Genomic DNA, 11,966 nt, shown 5'->3' with positions numbered 1-11,966 from the left:
ACGCTTCCACCCCTAGGCTTCCTGTTGCCAACATCTGAGAAGGCTCTTGATACTGGTTTCACATCTCTCTGCTGTTTAGAAAAGAGAGCTTTAATTATATATATATTTTTAAACTGAGTGAAGTACAGTAATTTTTCCTACACTAGTGAGGAAATAACTGCAGTTGCATTTTAGTGTTAAGGAAAAGGACCATGGGGAGACATGGGTATCTGGTCAGTTTAATAATGGTCGGATTTATCATCAAAGGTAAGATCTTCAATTCTGCATTATTAATAATTAATTACTATTTTATTACCATAATGCCCCAAATGTGTTCAGTGCTTTAAAGACATTGTAAGAAGACAGTCCCTGCCGTAAGGCGCTAAGAATCTGTAATACTAAACACAGACAAATAAATGGAGGGGGAAGGCATATAGCCAGATAGATAGGCAGGCAAAGCTGTGAGAGTTAGGGCTGGCACACATCTTGTTGGCTCCTTATTAAGAAATACATTCTTACCTGTATTATATAGATTTGGTTTTGAAAGTTGTTTTTTGGCTGGGAGACGGACTCAATAAGACCTAATGGGCCTTTTCCATTTCTACTGTATGTAGTTTCCATGAACATTAAGCTCACTCACAAAGTTTAAGGGGGGGAAAGACCATGTGGTGATATAGTTCAGTTTGGCAAGTAACTAAAACGTGACCACTTTAAATACTCTGTGAGACAAACTCAAATACTGTGACCAAGAATAATTGTTTGTAGCAGCCTTGTACCATACTGCGTTGTATCATTTTAGGTAAATAAGCCATACAATGTTTTAATCTGTTTTAATATTAGATAGTGTGTAAAGTTTGTAGAGCTCACTGGAAAGTGCATACATATAACAAAGGGAAGCAATCCTTTTTTCCCAAGTGTTCTTTGCCTAATGCAGCCTCAGTTCTCTTCAGATGTATTCTGTAGGTTTGTGATGTGTTTTGTTGGTGTTAATGGAACTCTGGGCCACATTGTGCCCTAAATGACACACTATTCCAGTCAGAGGAATTGCACAGAGTGTGCGTTGGGTATGTTTTGCCCCTTTGCGTTATCCGTTCTTGTTCATGGCTCTAAACTTGGGACACGATTGCTGAACGCACCCCAGAGGATGGTGAAATTTTAAGATTTAGCACCTCTGCTGAGTGCAGGTAAAGATTAAAGGTTATTTCAAATTAATTAGATTAATTAATATTTGTATCTTTGATTTGTGCAAAGTGTGTTTATATGTTTGAGTTTGAAGAGACATCTGTATTTTATTTCATTTGACTTATAGAATACATATGTTTGACTGGCTCTAAGTGCCCATACAAAGAGTAAAAACAAATAGTTCCTTATTGCCATATAAATAGATTTCCCCTACTCCAAAAAACCTTGGCATGCTCCTTCCAGTAAACCCAACCCTGGAAAAAAGTTTGAGTGGATTGCTGAGCCTTTACCCGCAATGATGAAGGAGTTGGTCTCCATTGTGCCGATTGGGTAGCGAGTTCTAGAATCACATTTTAAAACACAGCCAATGCATTTGGGTGACTCCGTTTTTGGGTGCCCAGTTTCAGCCAACCTGAGCCTGATTTAGTATCCACAGCTCCCATTAATTTCAATTGGAAGTGTGGGTACTCAGCACTGCTACAAATCAGGCCCGGGGGAGCTCAAATCAGACACTGAAAATCAGTGGCCACTTTTGAAAACGTTGGCCTTTATAACTAAATGGAATCAGGAACATAGGACTTTCCAGGCCTGGTCTGAGCAGGGTCCAGATCACCCTGTATCCTCTCTCTGAGACTGGCTGGTTTCTTCCTGTGTCCTGTCGTTATTCCTTGAAGCAGGAGGGTTTGTGGCACTTCTAAATTACATTTTTTCTTTTTCCCCTCAGGTGTGGTCATGCAGAGCTCTTCGCCTAAAGGTAAAAAACCCTGCAGAGCTCATTTAAACTCCTTTTTGGTCAAGGTTGGATAGAGGAGACATTTTGCTCTTGAAAGTCACAGAGGGTGGCTATTTCACCGATAACCGTGGCAGCCAGAATCTGCATCCCGTGTCTGTGTTAGAGGTCACTGGGGAGGGAGGGGGACTTGGAGGGAGCACAGGGGGTCATTGTTTATGCCCCGCTTGCTCTGGGGATAAACACAAGACTTCAGTCTCTGGGATGGTCACTGTTGTACCTTTCACCTGTGCAGCATGCTCACTTCTGTAGTAATCATTTTGAATAGCAGGGGATCGATTCACGTCCCAGGGAAAGAAAGCACGTTACAAGAGACATACATAATAAGGTCAGCCCATTATGGTGTCTTACTGGCTTGTATAGCGCCTGTTACAAGCCCAGCCTGTCTTACAGTAGGACCAACTGCACCTGGATTCACATTAGGCCCTATCCTGCCCCCCCAGTGACATTGATGGCATCACTCCTATTGGCTTCGCTGGAAGCAGGACTGGGCCCACGACTCTCAGCACTGCCTCCCTGAGGGTGGGTGCGGGGCAATACTAGGCAGCAGCTTAGAGCAGGGAAAGCAAATAACGGAAAAGACCCAGTTCCTCACTCACGGGATATGAGGCCTTGGAATCCAGTCCAGCGTGTGAATTGTCATCATGAGGCTGATGGACAAATCGCTCTCAGTTCTCTCCAGTGGGGAAACCAAGAACTGACAATTGGCCAAACTGGTCCAACGACAAATGTAAAGGTCTGGCTTCTGATCCCTGATCACCCCAGTGCGGATCAGTAATAGCACCACTGAAGTCAGCAAAGTTACTCCAGGGCAAAACTGATGCAAGTTAAATCAGAATCAGGCCCAACATTGTGGTAATCAGTGCAATTAACAGGAAAAGCACTGGACTGCAGAATGAAGCTGTTTGGGCCAGTTATGCCCCTGTTGCCATGTGAAAGATGAAGAGGAGAAACAGACCATTAAGGCCCTGACCCTGCAGTGAGCCCACTACATTCACACAGGACCTCATTGACTTCAAACACTGTAAACTCACTGAGGTGAATAAAGCTCCCTAGAGAAGTGAGATTTTTGAGTTGAAGCTGTCCCTTTAACTGCATGTCTAGTTTGCGGTTACCGTTTGATATTGCTTTGTTAGTAGCAATTGTATTCTTGTTATTCAATATTTGCTTTAATTGTTCGTGTAGTTCCTCAAAGCCTCTTTCTGAGCTCTTTTAAACATGAAATTGTCATTATTTTCTTTAAGCATGGATCTCCGGGCACAGAAAAGGGAGTGAACAGAGTCTCCACCCCAGGCAGTTTAATATCCATTAAGCTATTGATTAATAATTATTTTAGCAGTAAAATGTATTTCTCTCATAATAATTTAGAATATAATTGCAATCTTAATATAAGCGGTTAATGATACATATATAAATATAGAGACAGACCTCAAGACAGCCTGTCTTTGTGCAGTCAAGATTTTGCACCTCCAAATAATTATGGATGCGTTTTTGAACTGGTGACAATTGAGTGTGCAACTAGCAGACACCGAACTACCTGATTTATAAACCCAAACAGGTACAGGAATTAGACACCGAGACTGGAGGTGACTGAAAAATGAGGTGTGTGTGGGGGGGTGTAATCCAAATTCTCAGCTGTCTCTGTGTTGCCGAGGCTTTGCAGTATGAGCTGCACTGCTCTCATTGTCAGTGCTCAAACAACAACAATCTTCATTTTGTGTTCTGAAGCTGGGGAGTGACCCCCATGGGCTCGACCCTGCCCCCATGGGAAACACATTTTGTGATTTTTACAGTTTTCATTGTAATCAGTTTTCATTTAAATTTGCTCACCAGTTACAGAGCTGACCACAGAACTATCTTTCGCTAACCGGTTTGGCTGATCTCTCCACCATTTTTACTTGTTACAAAATTCCAGCCGCCATCACTAATTATTAATAGCCCGGAATCTGCAAACCCTGTCACTTACCATTCAGCCTGTGTATAGTGTGCAGGATCAGGGCCTCACATCCACAGCCAGGATTTACTGCAGGTTAAAGGATTCTGGGCCCAATTATTCTGTGCCAGAGTGAAAATCTCCCTGATAAAATGTCAGTTGCAGTATTATATTAATATAATATATAATTATATTAGATGCTGCTAATCAAGGACCTGCTCTTACAAATACTTCTTATGGATGTACAGCTTATTCTGAGCATCACTAGCTCCATACGGGTGAATAGGACTGCTCCCAGGAGTAGGCATTGTCCTAGGAGTTGTGCTGGCAGAATCAGGCCCAGAGTTATTTATTGCTAATAATTGACACACTATAACAACATGATTAATTATTAATATAATCAATGGTTATGTATATCTATATCTATCTAGCTATAAACTGAATTGTATTCCTGAATATTATACCTATCACTGTATTATCATGGATATTTTCTCAGTGAGAACACCTTTTATTCAGGGGTTTCTATGAGACGCCATCTCTGTCTCACTGGGAAATGGCTCCTTTCTAACTGCCTGTGTAAGAAACCTGAGTTCTGAGCCTCGGTTACTGATGACAACTCAGCCTCTGGGCTTCTTTGTATCTGTCACCTCCCAGCCTTCATTTTTGTTTTACATCAGTTATAAAGGTGGAAACACGTGGCCGTGACGTGGTCCTGACGTGCGGCTCAACTACAACAGACTGGCTGAAAGATGGAATTTCTATATTGGAAAACAGCACAGAGTTGAATTTGGGTGCAGAAGCGGACGACCCAAGAGGAGTTTATAAGTGCACTGATAGCGATTCTGTACAGGTGTATTTCCGAAGTACGTTCACCAGTCAGTTTGCCTCTGGTCTATAAAACTAGAGCTGGCTGGAATTTTTAATTCCAAACTTATTTTTTTTGATGAAAAATGGCCCTGTTCTGGAAATTAAAGTTTTTTTAAATGTTCTGTGAAACACAGCTGCCATTTCTCCATTGGCTCTCTGTAAAGCTGCAGCGGTGGCAGATGTGCGTGTTTCTTTGTTCCCAAATTTTCCCCACAGGCTGCGTGTCTTGTAAGCAACCATCCTGCATTGGCCCAGAAAGGGAGAGAGGAGGCTGGATGATCTGCCTGGGCTCTTCCACCTCTGAACTCGAACTTTCAGTGCTCAGACAGAAATCTCAGCACGCTCAGACTGGGACTGGTGGTGGCACGGGGACCCCAGTGTTCAAAGCTGGCCCCCGGGCAGCAGGCACTAAGATGTGCACTTATGCCTGGGCGGGTGCCTGTTTGCATGGGCGGTTCCTGGATCGCCGTGCACACATGCATGATTGCTGAGCTGACTCACTCCACACCCATTTTGCAGCTCATTCTGGGCTGGCCCTGTGGCTCATGAGGAGCTAGTGCTCTGCGCTGACGCACCAGAGACCCTGCTCCCTGCCCTATCCCAACTTTGCACTCCCACCACCAGTTGCTCTGAGCAGGCACCCTGGGCTGGGTGCACCGAGCCCTGCCTTGGTCGGGGAATGGGAGTTGCTGAGCAGTGACGGTTCTGTTTGGTCAGCGTTGCGTTGGTAGGCTCCCTTGGGGGTCCTGTCCAGTTGCCTTTGGCTGAGCGGGGCCTTGGAGGTGGGAGAGCAGAGTGACGTGTGTGTGTGTGTGTGTGTGTGTTAGGGGGGCTATATTTCTAACTGGGCGGCAAAGAGGCCTTGTAGGGGGAACAAAGAAATCCTCTGGGGCTCTCCTGCTGGCTTGCTTCCTGTGCCGCTGAGCTGGATGTGTAGGAGGTATTGTGGGTGGAGGGTTGTGTCCTGTTCTCAGTACTCTGTGTTGTGTCTGTGGCTTTGCAGTGTGCCAGAATTGCATTGAGCTGGATGCAGCCACCATCTCGGGGATTGTGGTAGCTGATGTCATCGCCACGGTTTTCCTGGCAATCGCTGTGTACTGCATCACCAGCCAAGAGAGTGGCCGTCACTTACGAGGTGAGACGGGGGAGGCCCCTCTGTGCAGCTCAGGGGAGGGGTTTCTCTGTTGCCCAGTGCAAGGACAGGGAGTGTCTGGTCATCTTCATTAACACCAGGATGAAGGATGGCTGGTCGGACAGCACTTGCTGCGCAGTATCCCTGGAGTCTTTCCATCACACTCACCCACATGATGCTGGGTTGGTGCCTGGAGCCCCTACGTGACACCTACATGCATGACTCAAGGACTGCATGTCAGCCCAGGGGGAGGGAGTGTGAGGGTGTCTGCATGTGTGATTGTGTGTCTGCATGTTGCTGTGGGAGACTGTCATCTGTGAGTGTGGGTATCTGCCTGAGCAAGAGGGTAGCAGCAGGAGACACTATTTTGCAGGACACCCACCTCTGGGCTGATTCTCTGTAACTTCTTCACAAATTCCCATAACTTTACAAACTGCATAGTCAGCATGTGAGAACACAGCCATACCTGGAGTGAAGGGCAGCAGCCAGCACGGAGTGCAGTTGGGGAGAGGTGAAATTTTGGGCAGAGACATCAGGGTAAACCTCAAGGGAATGCCTACATTTGGCTTTTGTGCAAATAGTTTCCCACCTTTGCTACTGGTAGCTTAGCTCTCCAATAGTCGGGACAGTGGGAGCCCTAGTGTAGACAGGGCTCCTGTAGCTCTCAGCATTTTAAGCACCATGTTATTGACCTAGTGACACCAGTAGATGTTGGTTCCTTCTTGACAACAGTGCCCCCATTGGCGGGGCTGAACCAGTGGCAGCAATAAGTGAAATTTTAGCAGAACAAGCCTAGTGTGACCAAAGCTCTATGCTTAGCAAAAGCAACATGTGTTCCCAGCTGTCCATAGAGAGCAGAGAGGGGCCCTGGGCCTGCTGCCCTGCACCTGGTGTCGCTGTTAGCACCCATGCCCAGGAAGTGTGGAGTGGGTGTGAAATGCTAGGACCCCGTGCTGTGCAGGTGTAAGTGGTGGTACAAGCTGCAGAGTGGGAAAGAGAAAATCACCACTTGGGGGCATTTGAAAATGCTGCCCTCCCACCAAGCTTCCCACTGACCTTTGCTTGATTTATTGTAGCTTCTGACCGACAGAACCTGATCGCCAATGAGCAGCTCTACCAGGTGAGTGACGAGTGGTCGCTGGGCCAGCCTTTCACAGCACTCAGAAATCTGGACTGCTGCATGGAGGCATCACTCAGGGCCTGGAGAGGCCCCAGGCCTTGCTAGTGATTTAGATCTGTACAGAACAGGTGTAGAACACTCCCACCAGGGTGAATGGAAGTGTGGGGGACCTGACTTGATGGTGCTGCACCCCCACTTTGCCCGGTGTAATGATCATCCTGGAGCAGCCAGCCCCAGTGTACATACTGCAGCTGCGATGCCCTGTGGCTGTGCCCCTTCCCACCTCCTGGCCTGCAGCTGGAACAGGGTGCCCGAGGCATTGGAACCAGACTGCAAACCCTGTGTGTGAGGGAAACCCCGCCAAGCCCGGGGTGCTCCTGCACCCCACAGCGCTGGCTGCTTTGGGATTTCCCCGATACCCAGGGAGTGCCTAGCTGGCTGCTTACGCCACAGTGACAACCTCCTGAGGGTTGAGCCCTAGATGCTCCTCCCTCACTCTCACACTTTCAGGCAGAGATTAAATACCTGCCTTCTAACCGAAGGAGGCTGATCTGTGCAGGGCACCTGCAGCAGTGAATGCAGGAGGGGCTAGAGCAGCAGTATGCTCCCAAGTGCCTGTCTAGGAGCATCACAGACACACCCAGGTACAGGCTCTCCCCAGACATATGTAGGGTACAGGTCCCCAGATGTGCACAAGCTGATTCATTTGCCCTGTAAGCAGGGTGGTTGGGGGGGAGGGATAGCTCAGTGGTTTGAGCATTGGCTTGTTAAACCCACGGTTGTGAGTTCAATCCTTGAGAGGACCACTTAGGGATCTAGGGCAAAAAATTGGTCCTGCTAGTGAAGGCAGGGGACTGGACTTGATGACCTTTCAAGGTCCCTTCCAGTTCTAGGAGATTGGTATATTTCCAGTTATTACCTTTAGAAAAAGGGAAAAAAAAAAGCAGGGTGGTTACCTGCTTCTGCCCTTCAGGGCTTAAAATAGCCCAGGAGAGGGCTGTGGCTGGGACAAGAAGCCTGGGCTGATTGGGGGAAAGTAGGCTCAGCTGGGGCCATGCCCCAATCAGGCCCAGCTGGCCCCTATAAAAGGCTGTGAGCCAGAGGCCCAGGCAGTCTTCCTGTGTCTTAGAGGGAGAAGGGCCTGGCTGCAGGGAGCAGGGCTGGGGAAAGGCAGAGGTGCTGGGGAGCTCCAGCCTGGAATGCCCCAGGCTGTGGCCTAGCATTGGGCTAATAGGTACTGGGGGTTGCAGAGGCAGTCCAGGGGTAGGCCAAGGCAGCAGATACAAACCCTCCTTGCCTGTGATGAATGGCTGATACTGCAGTCTGCCCCAGGGCGTGGGGCTAGATGATGATTGGAGTAGCCTGATACTGAGGTGAGGTGGGGATAGTGGGTGGGGGTTCCCCAGGGAGGGGAGACCCTGAGAGGAAGGGGTTACTGCCAGGGGGCAGCACCCCAGGTAAAGGGTCCTGGGTCCTGGGACGGACACGGGGGACCAAGAGGCAGCGGATCTCCAACCTGCAGAGGGTGCTCCAGAGGCTGGAGAGCTAATTCCCAGAACAGACCAGCAGGAGGCGCCGCAGGAGTGAGTCTGCAAGCTCACATGCTTGTATAATTTTATTTTGTTCCCCCCCTCCCCAAACTGGTGCCAGCTACTTTGCCCTAGCACTGCAGGAGAAAGCAGGGAAAGGCCAGAAACAGTAAGATGAACTAGCATATGGAGAGGTGAGCTGACCAGGTAATGGTGGGAAATGAGCACTGGCTGTCGTCCTTCTCCCGGCTGGTTCTGAGATGAGTAACTCTGCTCATCGGAATGTCCTGCTCACTGGGAACTCAGTGGCTGGGTTGTGATATGTGGGTGCAGGCAACATCTCCTCTGTTTTGAGGCTGCCTGTTTTGTACTGAAGCTTTGAATGCAGAGGATATGGGAGGATAAATGGGCACAGACAGCACCTATCAGAACCCCAGGCTCCCAGCTCCTGAGGTCAAGTACCACAGTGGTGGGTGAAGTGTGACCCTCAATAGCAGAGAAACACTTTAAAAAGCAGCCTTACTTTCTCCCTTCCTCCTAGCCCCTTGGTGAGCGGGACAATGAGCAGTACAGCCGCCTAGGAGTTACCAGGACCCGCAAATAACAACGGAGAGCACCTGTGACCCTTGGCCCTTTATCCTGTCTCTTTTCCACATGGGAACCAGCAATAATGGGGAATCCTGCTGCTTTTGAAGCAGTCCACAAAGCCTTCACGCTGCAGCTTGGTGCCAGAAACCACGGTGATGGGCGTCTCACTAATGTGTCTAAGAAATAGATGATCTCTGCTCGTGGGTGATCCTGGGCCCTGCTTGTCTGAAAACCCTAAGGGTGCTCTTAAAGCTCTCTGCTCTTTGTGATGCTTTTGCTTTGGCAATAAAGAGGCTTTGCCCGGGCTGCTGAGAAGAGCAGAATCCTATCTAGTTGTCCTTGTTCCAAGGTCACCATTGCAGGCAGGCCTGCAGCTGATGGAGGGTCCTGTCCGACATGACCCCATGTGATCAGTAATGGGCCCTTCCTGAGTGCAACAAGCCAAACTGGTGGGGGCTTCTGCCTGGCCCTGAGCCCACCCTGCTGGGTGTGGAGACTAGCTGCACTGTGCTAGCTGTTGGTTGTTTTTAACATTGTATGGGAGAAAAACACTGAGGCCAGGGGGCAGGGGCAGGGCAGAGACACCCAGCAACTATAAACTGCTTGCGAGTGCCTGTGGCAGGAAGGGTGGCATTGTGGCTCATCAAAGGCTGGAAGCCAGAGCCCAGGTTCCCATTCCTAGCGCTGGGAGAGCATGGGCAAGTCATTTACCTTTCATTTCTGTGCCTTAATCCACCGTGGGGCTGATGATATTGGCCCACCATGCTGGGGTTTAATCTTCATAAATCCTTGGGGAGGCAGGGAGGGGAGAAAGGCATGGTCACCCTTCCCCAGGCACCCACAACACAGCAGCGGCTTGTTCCACGCTGCTCTCCTAATGATACCCCTAGGCCTGCTCGTGCCCTGGCACAGCTCTTGTGAGTGTCAGTAACACCTGGGCCTCCTGCAGCATCTTCCGTCAGAGGGCTGCAAAGTCCAGGACAGCCTCTCCCCCTGTGAACTGGCTGGGCTCGGGGGGGGAGCTGTTTGTACCAAAATAGATGTGGTTTTACATGTGCTAGTTTCTGCTTTTAGCTGCCAAGGCCCAGAGGGCCAGTCCCTTCCCCCAGCATGCACCCACGCTGCGAGCCGGCCTGATCACTTGGTGGCAAACCATCAGCAGTAAACCTGGAGATGCTTTGCGTGGGGCGTGCTGCTGCTGGAGAGGGGCTGACACAAGCTCTCCCCAAGATCAGATACGGCTCTGCTCTGACCGAGGAGGAAATGGAAACAGCAAGAGCTCGGAGCAAAACAAGCTGCAGAGGAGCTGCTGGCTCACGAGGGGGGCAGGGCAGAGCACGCTCTAGCAGCAGCAGGCAGGGATGATGGTGCAAAGTAAGCCAAGTCCCCTCAACCCCCCTCCACCTTAGGGGCCACTGGGCAACCTGCTCCTCGCATTGCCCACAGAGGGTAACGCCTAGCCGGGCCCTTGTGCTTGTGTGACCAGAGGGGCGCTGCCAAAGGGACAAGCCACAACGCAGACTAAGCTCTTGGGGAGGGGGGCTGCCCCACTCCAGCCCTGCCTCTCAGGGGCGGCCCAGTTGTCAGTCTGCGATGGGGGGGGTCTCTTCCAAGCTGGAGCCCAGCTCTGCCCTCTGTGACCCTAAATAATAGTGCAGTGCTTCAGGTGGGCAAGGGCTGTAAGCCCCATTCTTCTGATAGGGAAACTGAGGGGTAGAGAGAGGCAGGGCTGACAGCAAGGCCACTGGGGTGTCAGAGCAGAAGGCAGGTGTTTGTCTCCCCTGCACCAGTCACAGGGAAACCCCTGCCCAGTGCCCCGTCTGGTTGAGCAGAGGCCTGTTTCCTGCATTCTGGCCTGACACTTTCTGTGGGCTGTGGTGAAGGGGTGGAATTGGCTGGGGTTTGGCTGGTCAGCGAGTGGAGGTGACTGATGGGCTGGTCAGTGCAGTATGAACCCACCGCAGTGCTTCCTCAGAGCAGGAGACAAGCAGGGCTGGCCTCAGCCCAGTACGAATGAGTCCAAAGTCAGTGTCCTGTGTGCACATTGTTAGATCCACCCCCTGGCTGGTTTGTATCCTCCCCCAGCACCGTCTGGGGACCCAGCTGGGGCAATTAGGTTCCTGAGCAGTGTGCCCCCTTAAGAGCTCTCCTGCTGTGCTGGAGCCAGTTGGAGTCTTGGGGATTTCTCTAGGATCCCAGGAGCAGATGCAGCAGGGAAAATCTGCCTGCCCGGAGCAGTTGTTTCACCTCTCGGTTGCCTGTTCTTGGGGAAGGTTCGTTGCTCTTGTGACACGATTACAGACTTCTGGCCAAAGGGTCAAGAGCCTGAGGCTAGAAAACAAAAGGTACCGAGTGATGGAGCAGAAAGCAGCTGAGTCCCAGCACCTGCACTCCCTCGACGTCTGTACGTGTTGGCCTTTGGAAAGCAGCCTGGAACATACGGGCCTCATGTTAGCAGGGCCTCTTCAACCATCAGCGCAGACAGTTCCTGTCCCACTTGCCACACCTGCAGTGTGGAAAGGACATGAGCAGGGGAGGGAATCATGCTGCCTGGTCGGGGAAATGCTAATGAATCATAAGTGCCTTTCTCCTCCTTCCCAAAAGCACCTGATGGGGTGTGAAGCAGGGAGAGGCAGATTCCTTGGCCCTCCTAGGAAAGTCTGGGAGGCCTGTGTCTCAGGATCTGAGGAGAGGGCTCCTTAATGTCCCAGGGGTTAGTTTTCTGCATGCCGGTACAATGCAGCATCTGGACTGACAAACATGCCTCCGCCATGCGATGCATTAGATGTAATCTGTGAAGTCTTTTCCATCTCTCCTGTTGGCTACAGTTACTGGAACACTGCTGC

The 11,966-nt window shown here is 50.1% G+C and overlaps 1 protein-coding gene across 2 annotated transcripts; it reads left to right on the top strand.

The window, feature by feature from the left end:
* LOC115637181 (T-cell surface glycoprotein CD3 gamma chain-like) lies at positions 1 to 9,448 on the top strand. Of its 2 annotated transcripts, none has more exons than XM_030538179.1 (6): positions 1 to 246; positions 1,886 to 1,915; positions 4,559 to 4,747; positions 5,755 to 5,886; positions 6,960 to 7,003; positions 9,074 to 9,448. In XM_030538179.1, the coding sequence occupies exons 1-6, from the start codon at positions 192 to 194 to the stop codon at positions 9,134 to 9,136; spliced, it is 513 nt and encodes a 170-aa protein (XP_030394039.1). In that variant the 5' UTR covers positions 1 to 191; the 3' UTR covers positions 9,137 to 9,448. The 2 variants fall into 2 exon arrangements, with proteins under 2 accessions (XP_030394039.1, XP_030394040.1); XM_030538180.1 differs by having other exon boundaries at positions 2 to 246; positions 4,562 to 4,747.
* The last annotated feature ends 2,518 nt before the right edge of the window (positions 9,449 to 11,966 follow it).

The sequence above is a fragment of the Gopherus evgoodei genome, chromosome 19, assembly GCF_007399415.2.
Source record: "Gopherus evgoodei ecotype Sinaloan lineage chromosome 19, rGopEvg1_v1.p, whole genome shotgun sequence".
Classification (NCBI taxonomy): Eukaryota; Metazoa; Chordata; order Testudines; family Testudinidae; genus Gopherus; species Gopherus evgoodei.
Note: the sequence above shows the minus strand (reverse complement) of the source record. Positions and strands in the feature narration are given on the sequence as shown.